Raw genomic sequence first — 24217 nt, forward strand, 5'->3', positions numbered from 1 at the left:
AAATAAAAGATGTGGCATGAGTACCTGCATGGATCCCAGTTATGGCTGTCTTTTTGTTGGTTAAGTGGAACAGACCTTATTCTAGTTCTACTCTGAACCTCTCCTGCAATTCTTTTTCTCATTATAGCGATGACTGTATTTGTATCATTTTGTGCTCTTATCTGGATCTGGAAAAATTTAATCACTTTTCTTCCAATATCTACCTTTCTCTCATCTTCACATGGTTCATCTCTGATAACTTTCTTCCCTTCTTGATATCTGTCTCCATTTCTGGTAATACACCAGCTGCCAATATTCATTACAAGCCCACTGACTTCCATAGCTACTTTGACTACAGTTCCTCACATCATGTTTCCTATAAGGACTCTTTCAATTCTCCCAGTTTCTCCACCTTCATTCTGATGATGGCATATTCAAAAGTGGAACTTCTTACATGTTTTTCTTTAACTGAGGTCCCCATTCCATGGTGATTGACAGGGCACTCACCTGGGTTTAACCCACTTCCTGCACCTCTGTCCTTATCCCCTCCCCTCCCTGCCAGAACAATGGCAGAGTCCCTCTTGTCCTCACTTTCCACCTGATCAGCCTCCACATTCAAAGGATTGTCCTCCACTATTTCCACCAACTCCAGTAAGATAACACCACAAAACCCAGGTCCTCCTCATTTCCCCTTTCCTACAAGAATCACCCCGCCCTCTGTAACATCTAGGTCCACTTTTTCATCACATGCAACTTCCTCTTCCCTCACAATCACAGAAGGTGCAACACCTGTCCCTTTATCTACGCCCTTCTCATCATTTAAGTTCCCAAACACGGTTCAGGTTAAGCAGCCATTCATGAGCACCTCTTTCAGTTTGGTTTATTGTATTTACTGCTCCCAATGCAGCCTCCTGTACATTGGGAAGACTAAACATAGGCTGGATGATTACTTTGCTGAACACTTTTGTTCAGTGGGCAAGCATGACTCCAACCTTCCTGTTCCTTGCCCATCTATCTCAGCACCTACCCTCATGCCCACATGTCCATCCTGTTGCAATACTCCAATGAAGCCCAGCACAAATTGGAAGAGCAACATTTCATCTAAAGACTAAGCATGTTACAGCCTTCAGGACCCAATACTGAAATAAACAATTTTAACCTATGCCATTATTTTCCTTTTTAACCCTTTTTTTGATGTATCCCATACATTTCATCTCCTCAAATTTCATCATGCCCCTGTACCTCTCATCTGTTTCTTGTTTTTAGGTTTACTTCTCTTTTGTTGCAATCTCTTCCAGCCACAGTATAATATCTAACAGATTTTCCCTCTCTCCCAATTCCAAATGAAAATCTTGTTAAGGACCAAATCAGAAACTCAAAGATATTTTATGAAGTTAATTTGGACCCTAACTTTTACTTTTGATTTTAGCATTTGGGTAAGCATAAGGTGTTTCATTCCAAGTATGATTCCAGTGACCCACTCAGGAGCTTCTTCTCAACACATACCTTATTTAAGAACACAGAATATAAAAACAAGAAATAGCATATTTTTTACCAATTAAAATATTTAAACATGACAAAGTATAATCTTAACAGTTCATCATTTTATTGTTTTAATATAGCTGTGTTCCACAGCTAACTCAGAGAACTAACTCAGTTAACTCAGAGAACCAAATATGCTCACAAAAGAACAAAGAAATTTACAGCACAGTAACAGGCCCTTTGGCCCTCCAATCCTGTACTGACCATACTGCCTGACTGAACTAACACCTCCTATTCCTCCAGGGGCCATTTCCCTCCACTTCCATCCTAGTCATGTATTTGTCAAGATGCCCCAAAAAGTCACTATCGTATCTGTTTCCACTACCTCCCCCAGCAGCGAATTCCAGGCACCCACCACCTTCTGTGTAAAAAACTCATACATTTTATTTAAACCTTGCCCTGTGCACCCTAAACTTATGCCCCCTAGTAATTGACTATTCCACCCTGGGAAAAGCTTCTGACTATCCACTTTGCCCATGCCCCTCATAATCTTGTAGATTTCTATCAGGCCGTTATTCCAGTGAAAACAAACTAAGTTTCTCCAACCTCTCCTCACAGGTAATGCCCTCCACACCAGGCAACATCCTGGTAAATCTTTTCTGTACCCTCTCCAAAGCCTCCACATCCCTCTGGTGCTGTGGTGACCAGAATTGAACACAATGGGCCCGATTTTATCAAAAATTCACACCCGTTTTCAGGTGCGGAATTGCGGTAAATTCAGGCATCAGGCTTTTAACGGGATCCGCACCCGCATCCGAGCACATCGTGGCTTATCCGCTCAGCACCCTAATTGGGCGGCCTGATGGTTTAAATGTATTCGTATGCATTTAAATCAATTTAATGAACCGCGCACCCAACTCTCCCACCAAATCCCATTTTACCTTCTTCTGGTCCGTTCCGGATCTGCGCTCTGAGTGGCCTGCAAAATAAAAATCCAAAGCCGATTTCTATTTTGCAGGGGAGCCTCCAAAGCGGTTCAGAGCCTGCTCTCTGATACAAATCATCCTCTGAGAGGGAGGTGGGTTAGAGCATCCTCTGGGGGGAGTGAGGGAGGAGGAGTTAGGTCAGAGCATCCCCAAGGAGTGGGGGGGGAGGCAGGTCAGAGCATCCTCTCTGGGGGGGAAGGGAGGTGGGTCAGAGCGTCCTCTGGGGGGGAAGGTGGGTCAGAGCATCCTCTGGGGGGGAGGAGGAGGAGGCAGGTCAGAACATCCACACGTGGAGGGGGGGGGAGGAGGAGGCGCATCAGAGCATCCTCTGGAGGGGGGTGTGCAAGAGGGCTGATTATTGTCTGATGGTGGGGGGGAGACCCGATTGCTCACTGATTGGGAAGGGGGGTGGGATGGATTTCTTAGGGGGGTTGTGGCGGGGAGACGGAGGGTGCGCTGCCAATCTGCAGGCAACCTCTCCTCTCCACCAGAGTAACGAATCCCTCCTCCTGGTTTCCTATTGCTTTAATATATATAAGACATAAGAAGTATACACTAGGTGTCATTTAAAAATTAAATCGCTGAATTTATTCATAAGTGTCAGAACTTAGGCTCATTGAAGCGTGCATTCATTTAGTTGATGAAAATTGACACACTGTCACAATAGGGAGAGGGATTCATTCCTCCGGTGGGGAGGAGGGGTCACCTGCAGAGTGGCAGCGGACCCCCCTGCCTCCCCCGCAACAAATGATGACATCAACAAGTTCCATCCTACCATCAGACTCACCATGGGACTATTTTCCAGAATCGGTGGCATTCTTGGACACACACATCTCCAACAAGGATGGTCACCTCAGCACCTCACTGGACCGCAAGCCCACAGATAACCTCACAATGCTCCACTTCTCCAGCTTCCACCCTAAACACGTTAAAGAAGCCATCCCCTACGGACAAGCCCTGCGTATACACAGGATCTGCTCAGATGAGGAGGATCGTAACAAACACCTCCAGATGCTGAAAGATGCCCTCATAAGAACAGCATATGGTGCTCAACTCATTGATCGACAGTTCTGACGCGCCACAGCGAAAAACCACACTGACCTCCACAGAAGACAAACACGAGACACGATGGACAGAGTACCCTTCGTTGTCCAGTACTTTCCTGGAGCGGAGAAGCTACGACACCTTCTCCAGAGTCTTCAACACATCATTGATGAAGATGAACATCTCGCCAGGGCCATCCCCACACCCCCACTTTTTGCCATCAAACAACCGCACAGCTTCAAACAGACTGTTGTTCGCAGCAAACTACCCAGCCTTCAGGAGAACAGTGACCACAACACCACGCAACCCTGCCACAGCAACCTCTGCAAGACATGCCGGATCATCGACATGGATGACATCATCTCACACGAGAACACCATCCACCAGGTACACAGCACATACTCTTGCAACTCGGTCAACGGTGTCTACCTAATACACTGCAGGAAAGGATGTCCCGAAGCATGGTACACTGGGGAGACCATGCAGACGCTACCACAACGGATGAATGAACATTGCTCGACAATCACCAGGCAAGACTGTTCCCTCCCTGTTGCGAACACTTCAGCGGTCACGGGCATTTGGTCTCTGATCTTCGGGTAAGTGTTCTCCAAGGCGGCTTTCACGACACACGACAGCACAGAGTCGCTGAGCAGAGGCTGATAGCCAAGTTGGGCACACATGAGGATGGCCTCAACCGAGATCTGGGGTTCATGTCGCACTATCGGTAACGCCCATGACTTGCCTGGTCATGTAAAATCTCACTTGTTGTCCTGTCTAGAGACAATACAAATCTCTTTAACCTATGCTAATACTATCTCCACTCACATTGTCTGCATCTTTAAGACTTGAATAGCAGGTTAGCTGCAAAGACTTGCATTCTAATCAGTATTCTGTAAACTGTGTGTGTCTTTACATGCCTTTCTCTGATCAGAACCTTCCACACACCTGACGAAGGAACACTGTTTCCGAAAGCTTGTGGGATTACTATCAAATAAACTGGTTGGACTTAAACCTGGTGTTGTGAGACTTCTTACTGGTTCTACAATCGAGCCAGTTCTGTATCCATGTTGCCAGCTCACCTCTGGTCCAGTGCAACTTCACCTTCTATACCAGTCTGCCATGAGGAACCTGTCAAAGGCCTTACTGAAGTCCATATAGACAACAGCCACTGCCCTACCTTCATGAATCATCTTTGTCACTTCCTCGAAAAACTTGATCAAGTTAGTGAGACACAACTTCTCGTCACAAAACCATATTGCCTCTCGCTAACACATCCACTTATTTCCAAATGGGAGTAAATTCTGTCACGAAGAATCCTTTCCAATAATTTTCCTACCACTGACATAAGACTCACCGGCTTTTAATTACCTGGATTATCTTTGCTACCCTTCTTAAAAACAAAGGAACAACATTAGCTATTCTCCAATCCTCTGAGGCCTCCCTTGTAACCAGGATACAAAGATTTCTCTCAAGGTCCCAGCAATTTCTGAGTAATCAACAGAAAGCAGAGAGAAGGGATAAATGGGTCTTTTTCCGGTTGACAAGCTGTAACTAGTGGTTCTGTTCTCGGGCCTCAATTATTTACAATGTCTTAGATGCAAGGGTAACATGTGCTTTCGCCAAATTTGCAGATTGCACTAAAATAGGTAGGAAAGCAAGTTCCAATAAGGAAATAAAAAAATTACAAGGGCGATTCTCCACATGAACCCGCCCGAGTGGTCAATATCAGTGTGCTGAACGGGCAAGTGTGCATATGCCAATCTGTCAATGGGGAGATCGTCTCCTTCCCGGTTCCTTCCCTCGCACTTCTTCCTCCCGACTGCTAGCTTCCTGACCAAACCCACCTCCCCTTACCCCACCACTGCAGGGCCAGTTTTAATCCTTGTTGGTGGGAACCTCTCCCGGCAGGGTTGGAGACATTGGTGAGCTCGGAGAATACTGTCCTCAGAATTCACAGAAGACAAAGGCAATTTGGCATGTCAGCTACAACTCTCACCAACTTTTACAGATGCACCATAGAAAGTGTTCTTTTTGGTTATATCACAGCTTGATATGGTCCCTGTTCTGCCCAAGACCACAAGAAACTACAAAATGAATGTAGCCCAATCTATCATGCAAACCGGCCTCCCATCCATTGACTCTGTCTAAACTTGCTGCTGCCTCAGCAAAGCAGTCAGCAAAACTAAGGACCCCAGGCACTCTGGAAATACTTTCTTTCACCTTCTTTTGTTGTGAAAAAGATACAAAAGTCTGAGGTCACACACTAACCAACTCAAGAACAACTCCTTCCCTGCTGCTATCAGACTTTGAATGAACTCACCTTGCATTAAGTTGGTCTTTCTCTACACCCTAGCTATGACTGCAACATTATATTCAGCTCTCTCTTGTTTCCTTCTCTATGAATGGTATGCTTTGTCTGTATAGCACGCAAGAAACAATACTTTTCACCATATGTTAATACATGTGACAATAATATATCAAATCAAATAATTAGCACCTGGTCAGGCAATCACTTGCAGCTGATTGACAATTAACTGCCACTGCAGTTTCTGTTAAATGATGATTAGCTTGCAGTTTTTTTTGTTTAAAGTTAAATTCAAAAAATTAAACTAACTGAAAAGGTAAAAAATGTAATTAGATAAAAATCACCCAGTATTATTTACCAAATAGTCTCACTTACACTAAATTCCATCATTTGCATTCTATTCATGATGCACCCTCCTGTAATCACTTTGTGCGTTATCTCAGAAAGTGAGACAAGGGGGAGAGATGGATAATTTTATGGTGATGGAAGCAGGGGCTTTGGTCATGGGCACAATAGTGGACTTGAAGTGCAATTCAACATCAAATAGAATACCAATGCCGTACACCAGTCCAAATAGTAGTAGGTAGAAGTACATAAAAATAAAAGCTGTTAAATGTTCTTACCTCAATGCCCTCAGTTTCCTCAAGGAAACGCTTACTCACAGATATCAAAGCTTCTTCTGGCCACTCATGGAACCAGTTTATAGATGTGCAGTTTACCAAAGCAGGAAACTTTCGAGCACGCACTCGCAGAACTGAACCCACAGGTGAAAAACACAAAACAACCTCCAAAATAAAAAAAAGAGACACTTTAAAAAAGAAAATCAGTACTATAACTTGTTAGTTATAAAGAATTAAAAACTTAGAATTAACTTGTAATTAAAAATAAATCAAAGTAAAGATTGGTTTTAGTTGCATATTTAATTAATGCATTTATAATTATAAAATTTGATTTATTACTGATGCGATTATCATTCCAAAACAACATCACAACAAAAGATTTTTGCTCTCTCATCTAATGGATTCATAATTATTTACACTGAATTGAAGAAAAATGATTTATAATAATTCCAAAAAATATTTGATTAATTATCTCCAAAGTAGAAATTAAACATGAGAACTGGTAGCTTTACATGAATATCGGCAAATTGGTCATTACAGTCTATGAAGAACTTAATTCATATTTCCTTTTATCATTTAGCCAGTTACTTAGGCAGGCTGATTTGTTTCCATTTTTGTTCAAGGTTTTGCAGGCAAAGTGACTTGTATCTCAAAATTTAGAGGGTAATATGGAACATTGGTTCTTAATTGTTTATTTTGCAAATTTTGTATATTTTGAGGAAAGATATGCAAACCAGTGACAAAAGATCCAGTCTCATTGTAATCATTCAAACTAAAGAACTGTAAAATAACACAGCAATAAGGACAACACAAGAATCAATTAACTACAGAAATGGCTACATGCACGAAGTATATTTAAATTAATCCAATTCCACATCTACTTTCAGTAACTTCAAGAATGCCTCTGGCCGAAAACACCACCCCATAAAGTTTACCTTTATAAGCCAAATCCAACAAATAGTTAGCACATGCAATTTATCTTTATTTAACAGGGTTCAGTGTAGAATCTGTGAGGTTTGTAAAACAGCAGCTTTCAGCACAAACTTGCTTTCAGAGGAACTTGTATTTCCAGCAGGGTGTGGCTATGATGTTAATTGTTCATCGTGCTTCTCCTCTTTCTATTCCTGCAGTAAAGAGCTAATGCTGATACTGATATACCATTTTTCACTTTGGATGTTGTCCTTGAGAAGATGATGGTGAACCATCTGTAATGTGCCTTTTAAGGGACAGCAGCAGGCCATCACTAAAGGAGAGCAATCGTGTGACACTGTCTCAATTTTACTTTGATCTATACAAAGTATACATGTCTCTGCTGCTGTTGACTTCAAACTTTCCATTTTTATACATTGGTATTTATTCATAATTTGAATAAATGAACCTACAATGTGTTTATACAATTCCTCATGAGTGATTAGTGCCTTTATATCATTGTAAAAACATGACATAGAATTCAGCAGTGGTCAAATAGTGTGGCAGTAAAACTAACTACATGTGCAACAAGGCAAACAGCCTTAGATTGTGCTACATGGCATGAGACAACCTTTAATGAATTGGTCAGACTACAACAAAGCTACAGTGTCAGAGTATGTTGAACTTGCACCATGTACTCAAACACAATCCGTGACTGCGCGACCTAGCATATCCCCCACTCTACCAATACCACCAAGCCAGGCTCAATGAAGAATGCAGATGGGCAAGACTGTAGCTGCAGCTGCCATGCCTAAAAAAAAGTATCAACCTGGTGAAGCTAAAACACAGGACTACTTGAATGCCAAATAGCATAAGCAGCAAATGAGAGACAGACCTAATTGATTCCACAAACATTCGAACAGATATAAACTTTGCAGTACCACCACATCCAGCATGAATGGCAGTGGAGAATTAAACAACTCAGGTTCCATAAATATCCCCATTGTCAATGACAGAGGTGCCATCACATCAATGCAAAAGATAAGGCTAAAGCACTTGCAGCAATCTTTAGCCAGAAGTGCTGAGTAGATGATCCATCTATGAATCCTCCAGAGGTCACCAGCATCACAGATGTCAATCTTCAGCCAATTAAATCACTGCACGCGATGTCAAGAAATATCTGAAGGCACTGGATACTACAAAGGCTATGGCCCTGACAACATTCCGACAATCGTATTGATGACATGTACTCCAGAATCACAAAGTTGTTATGGCAATGAAGGAGGGCTTTTGGCACATCATGCCTGCACCAGCTTGCCGTCATCAGCTGCTTCATCAAGGTCTTTCTTTCCATTAGAAGGTCAGAAGTAGGGATGTTTGCTGATGATCCCACAATGTTCAGCATCATTCATGATACTGAAGCAGTTTACGCTCAAGTGCAATAAGGCCAAGACAATGTCCAAGCTTGGGCTGACAGGATACAGTTGTACCACATAAGTGCCAGGCAACAGAATCCTTACAGAATAGAAGGAGACTATTTGACCTTTTGAGCCTCCAGTGACCCTCTGAAAGAGATTTTACTTTATAAGCGGAGTTATCCCCACAACGCCACATATTTACCATGTCTAATCTACCTAACCCATCCATCTTTGGACACTAAGGGGCAATTTAGCATAGCCAATCCACCTAACTTGCATATTTTTGGATTGTGGGAGAAAACTGGAGCACCTGGGGGGAAGCCACGCAGACATGGGAAGAACATGCAAACTCCACACAGACAGTCACTCAAAGCCAGACAGTCATTTAAGGATACTCACTCAATGCCTGGGTCTCTGGCATTGTGAGGCAGCATTTAGCGTCAAGAGCTATATCTAATTTCTTCTTGAAATCAGACAGCATTTTGGCTTCAACTACATTCTGTGCTAATGAATTCCATACATTCACCACCCTCTCAGTGAAGAAATCTCTCCTCACCGCAGTTCTAAAATGTTTATGATTTTTAAAATGTGGGCTGAATTATTTCTGCATATTCTGGTGTAACCATTATCCTCTAAGCTCTTCCATTTGAAGATGGTACTTGACTTTGTTTGCTGCATTTAACAACATGAGTGGTTGACTATAAAATGACAAAACAAAATCACAAATATTCCATTTACCATACCTTTAGTTGCCTCCTCACTCTTTCTATGAAAAACTTCCAGCAGTTTTCTTTGGTATCCTGCAAACCCAGTAATTTAACTTCATTTCTCATGGCGCCAATAATATTTTCAAGCTCATCATCCTGAAAAAGTCCTGGAATCTCGCCAGATGCCAAAAGGTCATTAATAAGCACGAGAAACATCTCTTCTGCCACTTGGGAATCCGTCATCATAAATACTGTTCCATGGTTTTTCACTCCAGCATTGATGTACTGAGCACCAAGATCGATCTAATTTAAACAACAATGTTAATCTAAATCAATTTTGCAATTCATTTAACAAATTATTTGTTTGTTTTGATTCCTCGATATAATGATAAGACTTAAGGTTGGAAGGATGTATAAATATTCTGGGGATTGTTCAATTCATTTGAGGGTAGATGAAACTATAAATGTGTGAAGCAGTATTATCACACGATAAACAATGACAGAATTAAATTTTATTTTGTAGTAATATCATCAAAAAGAATCTTGTATACATTGCCCCCTTTCATGTACCCTGTGGGTAAACCTACATCACATAACTTCAGCGGTTCAAGAAGGCAATTCACCACCTTGTCAAATGCAATTAGCGAGAGCGATAAATGCTGGCCTAACCAGTGACGATGTGGATGTGCCGGCGTTGGACTGGGGTAAACACAGTAAAAAGTCTGACAACACCAGGTTTTAGTCCAATCGATTTATTTGATAGTAAACGCACAAGCTTTCGAGGTTTCCCTCTTTGTCAGGTGAATGGAGAGTTCTGGCCTCAGACAGGGCATATAAAGCACAGACAGTTTAGAGATTACTGATTAGAATGCGAATCTTTACACCTAACCTGCTGTTCAAGTCCTAAAGTGGCCGACAATGTGAGTGGAAGGAGCACTGATCACAGGTTAAAGAGATGTGTATTGTCTCCAGATAGCACAGTGAGTGAGGTTTTGCAAACCCAGGCAAGTCACGGGGGTTACAGATAGTGTGACATGAACCCAAGATCCCTGTTGAGACCGTCCTCATGTGTGCGGAACTTGGCTATCAGTCTCTGCTCAGCGACTCTGCGCTGTCGTGTGTCGTGAAGGCCGCCTTGGAGAACGCTTACCCGAAGGTCAGAGGCTGAATGCCCATGACCACTGAAGTGTTCGCCAACAGGAAGGGAACAGTCTTGCCTGATGATTGTCGAGCGATGTTCATTCATCCGTTGACGTAGCGTCTGCATGGTCTCCCCAATGTACCATGCTTCGGGACATCCTTTCTTGCAACGTATCAGGTAGACAATGTTGGCCGAGTTGCAAGAGTATTTACCGTGTACCTGGTGGATGGTATTCTCACGTGTGATGATGGTATCCATGTCGATGATCCGGCATGTCTTGCAGAGGTTGCTGTGGCAAGGTTGTGTGGTGTTGTGGTCACTGTTCTCCTGAAGACTGGGTAGTTTGCTGCGAACAATGGTCTGTTTGAGGTTGTGTGGTTGTCTGAAGGCAAGAAGTGGGGGTGTGGGGATGGCCCTGGCGAGATGTTGGTCTTCATCAATGATATGTTGAAGACTCCGGAGAAGATGTCGTAGCTTCTCCGCTCCAGGGAAGTACTGGACGACGAAGGGTACTCTGTCCACTGTGTCCCGTGTTTGTCTTCTGAGGACATCGGTGCGGTTTTTCGCTGTGGCACATCGGAACTGTCGATCTATGAGTCGAGCGCCATATCCTGTTCTTAAGAGGGCATCTTTCAGCGTCTGGAGGTGTCTGTCACGATCCTCCTCATCTGAGCAATTCCTGTGTAACGGAGGGCTTGCCCATAGGGGATGGCTTCTTTAACATGTTTAGGGTGGAAGCTGGAGAAGTGGAGCATTGTGAGATTGTCTGTGGGCTTGCGGTACAGTAAGGTGCTGAGGTGACCGTCCTTAATGGAGATGCATGTGTCCAAGAATGCAACTGATTCTGGGGAACAGTCCATGGTGAGTCTGATGGTGGGATGGAATTTGTTGATATCATCATATAGTTGTTTCAGTGATTGTTCACTATGAGGCCAAAGGAAGAAAATGTCATCGATGTATCTAGTGTATAGCATCGGTTGAAGATTCTGTGCAGTGAAGAAGTCTTGTTGGAACCTGTGCATGAAGATGTTGGCATATTGAGGTGCAAATTTGGTCCCCATGGCTGTTCCGTGTGTCTGGATGAAAAACTGGTTGTTGAAGGTGAAGACATTGTGGTCCAGGATAAAGTGGATGAGTTGTAAAATTGCATCTGGAAACTGGCAGTTGTCAGCATTGAGTACTGAGGCAGTTGCAGCAATGCCATCGTTGTGGGGGATGTTGGTGTAGAGTGCCGAGACATCCATTGTGACGAGGAGTGTCCCTGGTCACTCCATGTGTGCCGAACACTTCAGTGGTCACGGGCATTCAGCCTCTGACCTTTGGGTAAGCGTTCTCCAAGGCGGCCTTCACAACACACGACAGCGCAGAGTCGCTGAGCAGAGGCTGATAGCCAAGTTCCGCACACATGAGGACGGTCTCAACAGGGATCTTGGGTTCATGTCACACTATCTGTAACCCCCGTGACTTGCCTGGGTTTGCAAAACCTCACTCACTGTGCTGTCTGGAGACAATACGCATCTCTTTAACCTGTGATCAGTGCTCCTTCCACTCACATTGTCGGCCACTTTAGGACTTGAACAGCAGGTTAGGTGTAAAGATTCGCATTCTAATCAGTAATCTCTAAACTGTCTGTGCTTTATATGCTCTGTCTGAGGCCGGAACTCTCCATTCACCTGACGAAGAGGGAAACCTCGAAAGCTTGTGTGTTTACTATCAAATAAATCGATTGGACTAAAACCTGGTGTTGTCAGACTTTTTACTGTGTCTAGCCAGTGACACCCACATTCTGTAAATTAATTTTTAAAAACTGCTCCTGCACTAGCAGGAAATGTCATAGCCAATATATTATTGTGGGGTTGTGTAGGAATGGTGACAAAGTCTATGGCTTCAACAGCCTGTTGTAAGGAACTTCAGCAGCTCTTTCACACCCTGTCTGTAGCCATGCTGCTGAGAATACCTGCACCACCACCAAGTCACCATCAAATGACTCTTCCATTTTTGCATTTTAAATATTTATATACTTATTTAAATCTGATTAGTGAACCCTGGGACATAATTATCAGGGCTCACTTAGCTTTCCAACTCATTAGTGGAGTCTTCACTGGGCAATGCCAAGGCACAGGCATTGGGGATCTGAAAGACGTGGAGCCAGACAGGGGTGGAGGCAAATGGGAGAGGGTAGGTCATTAGGAAGCGATGGAAGGGAGAAACTCTGCATCGGGTGTGGGGGTTGGTGATTAGGGGTCCGCAGGGATGGTGTGGTGTGACAGGGAGATGGTGATGGGCAGGTGGCAATGAGGGTCTGTGGGGGGGTTGACAATGGGGAAGATCCATGGAGGTGAAATCTGTGACTGGGTGAGGAGGCATTGACAGATCTTAATATATAGGAGATCAGGGCACATACATAATGGTCTGCAGCCAGCTTCCTTGGTGAGCTTAGGTTCCCTCCCCTCTGCCCCCCTCTACCATCATGAAACTCCCGTTTGCCAAATCTAACAGAGTGTGGGAAAATTTCATGGGGTAGCTCACTGAAAAAAATGAAGTGAAACACTCCGGTTTTCAGACTTCTCTGAAAATTTGTACTTCTTCCTCATGTTAGTTGGGGCAATCCACACTTACATGCAAACAATAATACTGAAATGGCACTAACAAGAAATTGGATAAAGTGATTGCACAGAACACAAGCTAAAGCCACAAAACCTGGTGCAAAGCCAAAATGGGTTGGTTCATGCACCTGCTATTCTGACTGGCCCAGGTCCAGAGTCTATAGGCATCGTGATCATTCAGTGCAGTGGTTCTTTGGTTTACTGAGGCCTGAGCACATTGCACGGCACACACCTGGACACCTCCTTCTCTATGCTCATACATTTAGGGCCGATACTTAGTTTCCTTTGCCTTATGTTTTGTTGCTTCAACCATTGGGTGTCTTGATGGAGCTGCTGCTATGTAGTATTTCTGCAGAGAGTAAGGGAATATGAACATCTGACCATGCAGTATCAGTCCATCTTCACTGATAATTCCTTTCTCATGGCATAGAAAATGCAGAGTCCATGTGGAACTCTTGATGTTGCAGATCATCCATTCATTATAATGTCATGGAGCTGCCTACGTGTGTGAAACATTGCAGGGCAACTTTGAATTTGTCAATTCTGTGTGAACTTGAATTATCATAATATCACGATCAGCATGCTCAGTGATGGGTAGGTAAACCCTTGAGGTGGCAACTGCAAGGTAAGCTTCTTACCATACTAATAGATTACACTGGGGTGGTGCCATTGGAGCTTGAGCATCATTCATTGAAGCCATGGTGATACAGTATGCAGGAGCTTTTTAAGGATGGTGATGAGCGACTGGTGATCAATTTCAACACTGGCAGGGTGGCCATAAATTAAATCATGAAATCTGATAAGTGAAGACAATGGCAAGGAGTTCCTTCTCAATCTGAGCATGCTTCAGTGTCAGTGAGAGCCCTTGATGTAAAAGCCACTGATTTGCCATTCAGAATGCACACTGTTCCAAGACCATGCTGACTCACATCTGCTAATGAGAGTATAGTTGCTCAGACATCGTAGTATTGTAACACTACAGGGGCTGAAATCAAATCCTTTGAGTTTGTTGAATGTTGTGTTGTGGTGCTCCTTTCAACACCATCCGCAATCTGGTGGAGTAATTGATGGAGGGGTTGAGTCACCTCGCTGTAACAGGGAATGAATTTTGAAGGATAAATTGTCATGCCCAGGAAATGCTGCAGGGCATGTTTGGCTTCAGAAATGGAATCTGCTGTATAGACTTTGTCTTGTCTGAGTCTGGCTTCACACTATCGACAGCGTGATAATGTGGCCACTCTGGCTTTATATTCGCATTTGGTAGGGTTGCGTTTCAACTCAATGGTCCTGATTTTGTCGAGGACTAGATGTATACATTCATCATGTTCTTGCATTATGGGACTCCAATAAGGATGATGATTTCATAAGGTTGCACTGCAAAGAGCTCTTCCATAGCCTTTGAAAGATCTCACCACTAGTAGAGATCATAGGGCATGTACAGGAACCTGTAGCAGGAACTATGAATGTTGTGAGCTTGGAAGATACTCCATCAAATGGCATTTTCAAAAATCCACATTTTGCATCCAAGATCTGAAGACATTGGCATTGGCATGTTGGCTGTGACCTGTTCAACTATGTCTTCACTGGATGGTGGGGTCTGTTAAGATGAACTGAGTCAATACAAATTCTGACTGTGTCATCTTTCTTTTCTGTAGCTTCCATTGTGGAAACCCATTCACTAGCCTCATCAAAGGAGGCTAATTTTCTACTCCCTTCTGTTTCATAGCAAATGGTACCCTTCCTGGAACATAGGCAGCGAGTGGTCATCTAGTTTCATGTGATACATAACAAGTAGTTTCCAAATAATATCACAGTCAAAGAGGACTTTGTATTCGAGCATATCTGGGGTTTGGTTCTGTAGGGTGTCTACATCTGGTCCAAGGTGGATTAGCTCTGGTGCAATGCTATATGTGGAATTGGAACTTGCCTTGGATGTAGTCCAAGGTGACCATAACTTCCATTCATATGCTTTGTTCACCATATGCAACAAGGATTAACTTGTTGGAGAAATCTAGTGCACCAGGCTCAACGTTCCTCAGAGGCAGTTCTGACAAGACCTTGTATTTTGACCTTCTGTATGCCATTGTTGTGAGCAATGTTTAGTGTTGTAAATATTTCACCCTTTTCAGTGAAAGGTTGCAATATGCTTTCAGGACCTTGCATTTTGACCTTCTGAATGCCATTGTTGTGAGCAATGCTTAGTGTTGTAAATATTTCACCCTTTTTAGTGAAAGGTTGCAATATGCTTTCAGGAGTTCAGAGTTGAGTTACCTCCAACTCATTCACTTTGTTTATGTGCTGATCCTTAGAAGGGTAACTGGCTCCAAAGTGTCTTGTGGTGGTGGCAAGTTGATTTGGCTTTGACAAACTTGACAGAATGATTCCATTTGCCACAAATATTGCAACACTTGTTGAATGCAAAACACATACTTCTTTTCTGTGGGTGCTGGCCACTATAGTTGGATAGAGCATATTATATATTGAGATTATTTCAGTTTCTCTTCTTAATTCCTTAGTGTTCCACTATTCATTCAACATACAAATATTAAATGGTGGATTTCAACATTAGATTTCTTTCATGGAGCAACTGCTAACACATAGTATCTGTGTGTGTTCCACATACTATATGATCTCTTATATGCCATAACTCTACCACTTTGCTCGCCACACAATTGGCATGGGCAAGGGACTGACAATGGAAATCTCTATTGACGTTGAGCAGGAATTTCTGGTATCGTCTGAGTGAGGCTGTAAAATCCTGCCCGTGGAGTTCATCATTGAGAGTACTAAGTAAGCGCTTTTATGTTAGAATTTTGTTGAGGCATATGATTGCATCAATTCATCAGGTTTCTGATTACCACTGCTGAAAGTGTATCTATCTATGATGGCATTTTTTATAGGCGTACATATTTGTTCAAATTTCTTTAGTAGTACTTTAGGGTCCTTTGGGTCTCCCCTTTCTTGGAATACAATTTTTGCACAGCCTCTGGTCCTATCAGGTCCAGCAACATGTAGGCTTGGACTTTCTTCAATTCATTGTCAGACTGGCACACATTAGCCGTGATTCTCCCAAAAGTGCTAAATTGGCAGGAAAACTGTTCTAGATCACAACTGTTGTGTCAGTTCAGCTTCTTACCTGAATCTCCGCACTCTGTGCACTGCACAGGTCTCAGACGTGAATATCATTAAAAGCCTGTGGGTCGGGGCCTATTCACGCCGGAGTCTGACAGCTCTGCGCATGTGCAGTGGTCCTGATCTGTCAGACTCCCCGTTTGCTGGCCAGCTTAATCGCTAGCCGGTCCGGCACACCCACAGTGCTGTCCCCCTAGCCCTGACCATGCCATGGCTCGATCATGGCCCCCACACCAATTCACAGGCCAGCCCTGACCCCCTACCCCCTGGCCCTGGAGCGCCCTGATGTCCAGCTCCTCGCATCCAGCAGTGGCGATCCCCCAACCTCTTCACCCCGGCAGACCTTCTCCCTGCTGATAATCCCCTCCCCCTCCACCAGGATTGGACCTCTCCCAGGAGGCAGACATGTCTCTGGCAGACCACCCCCCAGCCTGCCCCAATCGCTGCCCTCCCTCCATCCCAGACCAATCCTGTCTGCAGAGTGGCAGTGGGACCTCTCCACCTCCACCAATCACCCCTGAGTCACACCCACAATAGGCCCTGCCCACTTGGCACTGTCCAATGCCCGGTGGGCAGTGTCAAAGAGCCCCCTGGGCATCCTGGCATCAAGGTGTCCCCGCAGCACCAGCCCCCGCCCCCCCCCACCGCCCAACCCCCTAGGGGCCCCCGATTGCCTCCCCTTCATTCCGGCGGGTTCTCTTGCTAGTTCGCCGAACTTGGGGAGCTAGTGTAAACCCCACTGGAATGAAATACCCCTGGCAGGATGGAAGATTCAATCGAGACCCAAAATTTCTCAATAATTAAATTTAAAACATATTTAAAATACATTTGAAAAGGTTCAAATTCAGACCCCACCGAATTCCAGAGTGGTCTGACAGGCAATTGCTCGCCGGCTCTGGGGGATGCACATGTGTTCTTGGCGCATGCACAAATCCCAGTACAAGGCCGGTGATGCATATCTCCCACCACAACCCGCCAGAAAAGTTGTGGGCTGCAAGAGGAAAAAGTTCTTTTTAAATTTTTTCTGATTATCGGTAATGTTTTCATCAAAGATTAGTGGATTTGGTGTGCATAACTTCTTGTGCCATCTCAGGGTTGTGTAGGAATGATGAAAAGAACCTAAACAGTTTACTACAAGGATCTTCAAGCGATCTTACATGCCATGTCTGTAGCCAAGCTGGTGAGAACTCCCATGTCACCACCACCATATCACTTCCTGTGCACAAGTCATGGAAATATATGCAATACACATTCTACAGCAGTGAAGTCATGTCAACATATCTTTAAAGCATATCCAATTGTTGTGAATTTTCGCTACTCCAGCAACAGTGTTAGAATAATTCCATTCTTCAGTCTTCAATGCACCCTTTGCCACAGTTACACTTGAAATATTCAAATTTCACTACTTTTCTCTTTAGTTTCTTTCCTTTATGATACTTTAGTTACTAACTCTCAATGTAGTATATGATTCCAAGAACAGAAGAAGCCCTTCAGTACTTTATCCATCTAACCAATATTCATATCAGAGTCTAGAGAGCAATGGCCTGAAGTACTTAGATTCCCACTCCCAACCTGAAATGCAGCAAAACTAGGGAACACAGGAAGATAGGAACAGAAGTCATCAGACCACGTAACCTGCTCCACCATTTAATATGATCATGATTGATTGGATACTTCAATGCCTTTTACATCCACTATTCCCATATCTCTTTGTGTTATTGTTAATCAGAAATCTATCAATCTCTCTTTTAAAATACACAGTGACTGAGCTTCCACAGTCCTCTGAGATAGAAAATTCCAGAGATTCACAACCTTTTGTGTAAAGAAATTTCTTCAAATTTCAATCCCAAGTGGCATCCCCATTATTTTTAAATTATATCCCCTGGTTCTAGATTCCCAAAGAAGGGAAACATCTTATTTGCAGCTACCTTGTCTCTTTCTTTTAAGTATTTTGTAAGTTTGAATATAATCACCTTTCATTCTTCAAAATTCTAGAGAATACAGGCCCAGTTTTCCCAATCTCTCTTTACAAGACTGTCCTGCTATCCCAGAACAAGTCTGGTGAGCTTTTGTTGTTCCTTAGTAGTCTCCTTATGTCCTTTTCACAATTTTGTTTTTCTTATCTTTGTGCCATCAACAAATTTAGTAACCATATTTTCAGTCTTTTCATCTGAATCATTTATATCAATTGTAAAATGTTGAAGCTCTAGGACTAATCCCTATGGCATACCACTTGTTATATCCTGCCAAACAGAAAAGGACCCATTTATGCCTTCTCTATTGTCTGTTAGCTAGCCAATCTTTTATCCATGCCAACATGTTACCCTTAAACAATATGCTTTCATTTTCCACAACAATGTTAGAATGTTTTTTGAATCCATATGACTCTTCAGCTTTTCAGAGTCACAAAGGATGATAGATAAGGACTCAAAATGTTTGCTCTGTTTCTTTATCTATAGATGCTATTAGACCTGCCGAAGTTTTGCAGCACTTTTTATTTGTATTTCAGATTTCCAGCATCTGCAATATCTTGAACGACAATAGTCCATGTCAATTTTTGACTTTGACGTTTCACATGGTCTTGCAAGTCCCATTGTATCAATCACAGATAAGGTCCCCTGAATCATTTGATTCACTGATTGATCAATAATCTGTCTATCACTGCCATAAAAATATTCAATGATGGAGTATCTACAACCTTTTGTGGCTGATGATTCAAAGATTCATACCTCTTAACTCTCTGAGCGAAAGGATTTTGCCTTAGCTTGGTCCTGAATGATTAGCCCATATCCTATCTAGATGGCTGGGTCTTAAAGGAGAGCTGGATCATTTGTCATTATCTAGGGGGAGGGGGTTTGTGGGGGTGTGGGAGAAGGGGGTCATGTGGGTGCAGTTTATAGACATTGGTAACTGTCAGTTCATCAATCTTGCTGCTTCACACCTGGGATTGCAATACAGTTAGTGATTTCTACTTTCACAGGCCACATTTTGCATGGCACAAGGGGGGATAGTAGGCTTATAACCATAAATCTTGTAGTGACATGCTTGCTTATTATTAATAACATGCATTTTCAGTAACACGAAGGCATCAAAGTTATTTGTTCTCAGCAGCTTTTCCAGAAAGACTACATTTGGCCAGCAAGAGACCCTTCAATGTTCACTTAACAGATCCATGTTCCAGGGTCCAATCTCTGGAATGTTTGGCCCTGAGAGGGATTGTTGTGATCACTTTATTTTTAGTCTTGCTTCCGTTGACCAGGACCACTGTAAGGAGCATTGGTTGCTGTTGCAGTGAGTTGGTTCAGGATTTGAAAGTTCAGGAATCTCCTTGTCAGGGTGGGTCACAAGAAGCTTATCATCCATCTGGTTTCAATGTGGCATGATGCTGACCAACCTTTCAAATGGGGGTGATGTGGAGATGAGGTCAACTAATAAACTTCACTCCATATAATTAGTAAAGATGAACATACAGAAATACATTTGGAAATCTGTGTTTTTGAAGTACTTTGCAGAAGTATTATTTAATGTACTGGTGTAGGTGCAACCAAAGTCTCCATATTCCCTGGTGACAGAACATGCACTATTTCTCTTCCCAAACCCCTCCCAGCAGTCAAACCGTTCACCCATTCACTCAGCATCCCCTTCTCTGTTATTCAGCAGCTTGACTGATTCAATGCAACTGGCAGAAACTTTGGCTCCACTCCTCCCTCTTCTTTGAACTCTGTAGACTTGAGCTCTGCTGCTCCTCAAGCATGATTTCCCTTTCGAAAATATTGACTCCTATCATTCTGTAATTTTCAAGGTGCATTCTGCAGACTTCTTGAATATTATATTCCTGGTGGCTCATGTTAAGCTAGTTGGCCTGCAGTCTCTATTTTCTCTTTCCATCCTTTCACGTATAGCCATGTTATATTTGCTAACTTCTAAGCTGCTGTAACCATTCTAGAATCTAGGGAAGTTTTAAAAAATCATATCAATGCATCCATTATCATTGCAACTACCTCTTTGAGAACCTAAGATGCAGCAGGCTACACTGTTACATAAGTTGTGCTTTTTGTGATTTAACCCCTCTGTTGCTTCCCTCCCTAATGACACCTGCAGTATTTGTCCACAAGCCATTGCTGTTACTGATGGTCATTTCATTCTTCATCTAAATTCCAATCCTGATATTCTGAATTCAATATTGGCAAAGTGCAGAAATTAGCTTCTCGTAACATGTAGTGGCACTACTTTGCCAGTGAAAGATAGAGAGAAACTTCAAAATACTGATTCCTACACTTTTACCTTTGAATTGCCTTGCAATCTTTTTGTCTTCTTTGAGGCAAATTACAGGAAGCCCAATAAATCTGTACACATATTATTCAACTTAAATGAAATTCTTATTGAAATAGCCTCAATTAAATATAATCGAAAGTCCATCTCTGCGAAGTGCTACAAATGTATCCAAGTAATGTGGAAGTCAAGTTTGATTGGCTCCAATCTGCATTTTTACTTCAATAAATTTAACCACTATCTTGATCCCCAACCCACTTGTCCTTAACTTAAATTGTTTCTCCCAGTACAACTGGATCTTGTTTCATGATTTCCCTGTCCAGATTGCCCAATTTGCAGTATTCAATATTGGAATATTTTAGGTGTTATTGTTTGCTGATTATCATAAAACACATTTGCAACCAAAAGGTGAAGTGTAAAATCAATACAAGAATATATTTTTATATGGTGATAAACTTTGTACCTTGAGATCAGCAACACTGTACCCTTTCTTAAGTGAAATCTGGAAAACGTTTAAGGTGCTTATATATGCTGATAACCGTGATAAGCTTTGCTTTCCACTGCCACCAACTCCTACAAGTAACGCATTTCCTCTAGGTGATTCTAAGATCCGGTTTATCCGACAGATATGAGCCATTGCATCTTCAAACAGAACCTATAAAAATGAAATTTTAATAAATAATGCTTCAAAAATACTGCTCTATAAAAATGAAAGTCATTAATAAATTACTTACTGAAATTTCAAAAGGTTTTCTATTTGATTCAATGGCTGTTGATTTTCATTCAGCAGCTTTATTAATTAAACACTGTTCAACTGAATAATGTGTCAAATCTGTCATTTCATTGAATGACATACAGATAAGATCTTTAAAAACATTAATAATAAGAATTGAGATAGGAATAGGCATTATGCCTTTGGAATCTGCACTGCCATTCAATGTGGAGTACTCAACTCCACATTTCAAACCTTACTCAATTTCCTGTGATTTTCTCAATATACAAAAATCTGTTGTCTTGGCTTGGATATACTTGAGTGACAGAGCATCCACAGTTCTCTGGAATTCAGCATTCCAAAGCCTTACAACCCTCATCACCGTCCAAAATGATCATTGCCTTATTGTGAATCTATGCCCTCTAATTCTAAATGTTGGAGTAAGGGAAGTATCTACCCTATTGAGTCCTCTCATTTATGTTTCAATTGGATTGCCTCATAGTGATGGAGAGCTTTAAGAAAAGTTCATCCAAAATTACCTGGTCCTACAAAGCACACTACACTTGCTAAATCACTGGCACAATTTAACACATGATAAGATTCCCACCCCAGCACTTGCAGAGCTGTTGAAGTTTTCTTCCCCCTCAGCCATTTAAAACTCATGTCTTAGAGAGATGTCAAACAATCTGATTGGCTGGCAGGTCTGTAATTCCATGAGTGCCAAAGAGCAGCGATTACTGCTGGGATTGCAAGCAGTCCCAGGAATCAGGGGAATTTACAGCATGGATAGGAGAAAGAGGGCAGAATTTGTTGGGGGGGATGGTCCCAATCAGGATACAACGTATCTATGATAGCAGTTTTCTCCCACTTTCCACCCTGGGCTCAAGCAGGGATCCCCACCAAAAAAAAACAGAGAGAGCTGATTGGTGGTGATTTAACTTCTATTTACCTTCTGCACATATGTGAAGAGAAAAAGACTGGTGAAGACAAATGCAAGTCCCTTACAGTTAGAAACAGATGAATTCATAACGGACAACAAAGGGATATTGTCACCAGCTGAACAAGTAGTATGGATCTGTCTTCACTGAGGAGGACTCAAATAACCTTTCAGAAATACCAGGGGACAGAGGGTCAGGCATGAAGGAGGAACTGAAGGAAATCCTCATTAGTCAGCAAACTGTACTGGAAGAATTGCTGAGATTAAAAACCAGTAAGTCCCCAGGGCCTCATGCTCTATATCCCAGAGTATTCAAGGAAATGACCTCAGAAATACTGGATGCATTGGTGATCATTTTTTAACATTCTGTAGACTCTGGAAGAGTTCCAGTTGTTTGGAGGGTGGCCAACATAACCCCACTTTTTAAAAAATGAGAGAGAAAACTGGGTTAGCCTGACATCAGTGTTGGGGAAAATGCTCAAATCAATTACTAAGGATGTAATAACTGAGCATTTGGATCGCTTCAAGTCAGCAGGATTCATTACAGGGAAATCATGCTTGACAAATCTTCTGGAATTTTTTGAGGATGTGACCATTAGAGTGGAATATGGTGAACCAGTGGATGTTGTCTGGGCTTCTAAGGCTTTTGACAAGGTCCCACACAAGAAATCAATGAGCAAAATTAAAACTCATGATACTGAGGGTAATGTATTAACATGGATAGAGAACTGGTTTGCAAAGAGGAAGGATAGAGTAGGAATAAATGGTTCCTTTTCACAATGGCAGGCAGTAACTAGTGGGGTATCATAGGGTTCAGTGCTGGGACCCTAGCCATTCAGAATATACATTCGTGATTCGGATGTAGGAATTGAATACAATATCAGCAAATTTGGTGATGACACTAAGCTGGATGGCAATGTGTGCTGTGAGGAGATTGCTAAGAGACTGCAAGATGACTTGGACAGACTGGCTAAGTGGGCAAATATTTGGCAAATGCAATATAATGTGGATAAACGGGAGGTTATCCACTTTGATGGCAAAAACAGGATGAAAGATTATTATCTAATTGGTGTCAGTTTAGGAAAAGAGTGCAAGGTGACCTGGGTGTCATGGTGGAACACTCGCTGAAGGTTGGCATACAGGCACAGCAGGCAGTGAGGAAAGCTAATGGTATGCTGGCCTTCATAGCAAGAGGACTTGAGCATAAGAACATAAGAAACATAAGAAATAGGAGCAGGAGTAGGCCATCCAGCCCTTCGAGCCTGCCCCGCCATTCAATAAGATCATGACTGATCTGTCATGGCTCAGTTCCACATTCCCGCCCTCTCCCCATAACCCTTAATCCCCTCTCTTATCAAAAACCCTTCAACCCGCGTCTTAAAAATATTTAACAAGGTAGCCTCCACCACTTCAATGGGCAGAGAATTCCAGAGATTCACCACCCTTTGAGTGAAGAAGTTCCTCCTCAACTCTGTTCTAAACCGCGCCCCCCTTTATCTTGAGGCTGTGCCCCCTAGTCCTACTATCCTTTCTGAGCGGGAAGAGTCTCTCCACCTCTATCCTATCCATCCCATTCATCATCTTATACGTCTCAATGAGATCTCCCCTCATTCTTCTAAACTCTAACGAGTACAAGCCTAGTTTATTCAGCCTCTCCTCATAGCTCAACCCCCTCAACTCCGGTATCAGCCTAGTAAACCTCCTCTGCACTCCCTCCAAGGCCAAAATATCCTTGCGTAAGTACGGCGCCCAAAACTGCACACAGTACTCCAGCTGCGGCCTCACCAATGCCCTATACAGCCGCAGCAAGACCTCCCTACTTATATATTCAATCCCCCTCGCTATGAAGGCCAGCATCCCATTCGCCTTCCTGACCACCTGCTGCACCTGCAAGCTGGGTTTTTGCGACTCATGCACAAGGACCCCAAGGTCCCTCTGCACCATCGCCTGCTGCAGTTTTTCGCCAC

General features: G+C 42.8%; 1 protein-coding gene across 1 annotated transcript in view; it reads right to left on the minus strand.

Moving 5' to 3' along the window:
* Positions 1-24217, minus strand: part of LOC145356565 (dynein axonemal heavy chain 17-like) — an 811195-nt gene that overhangs the window by 243259 nt on the left and 543719 nt on the right. The window contains exons 54-56 of the mRNA XM_080209339.1: positions 21065-21256; positions 9487-9753; positions 6420-6581 (exon numbers count right to left, since the gene is read on the minus strand). Of these exons, the coding sequence (XP_080065465.1) occupies positions 6420-6581; positions 9487-9753; positions 21065-21256 (621 nt within the window). The remainder of the gene's footprint in view (positions 1-6419; positions 6582-9486; positions 9754-21064; positions 21257-24217) is intronic.

The sequence above is a fragment of the Carcharhinus amblyrhynchos genome, chromosome 21 (assembly GCF_965287045.1).
Source record: "Carcharhinus amblyrhynchos chromosome 21, sCarAmb.v2.hapA, whole genome shotgun sequence".
Lineage (NCBI taxonomy): Eukaryota > Metazoa > Chordata > Chondrichthyes > Carcharhiniformes > Carcharhinidae > Carcharhinus > Carcharhinus amblyrhynchos.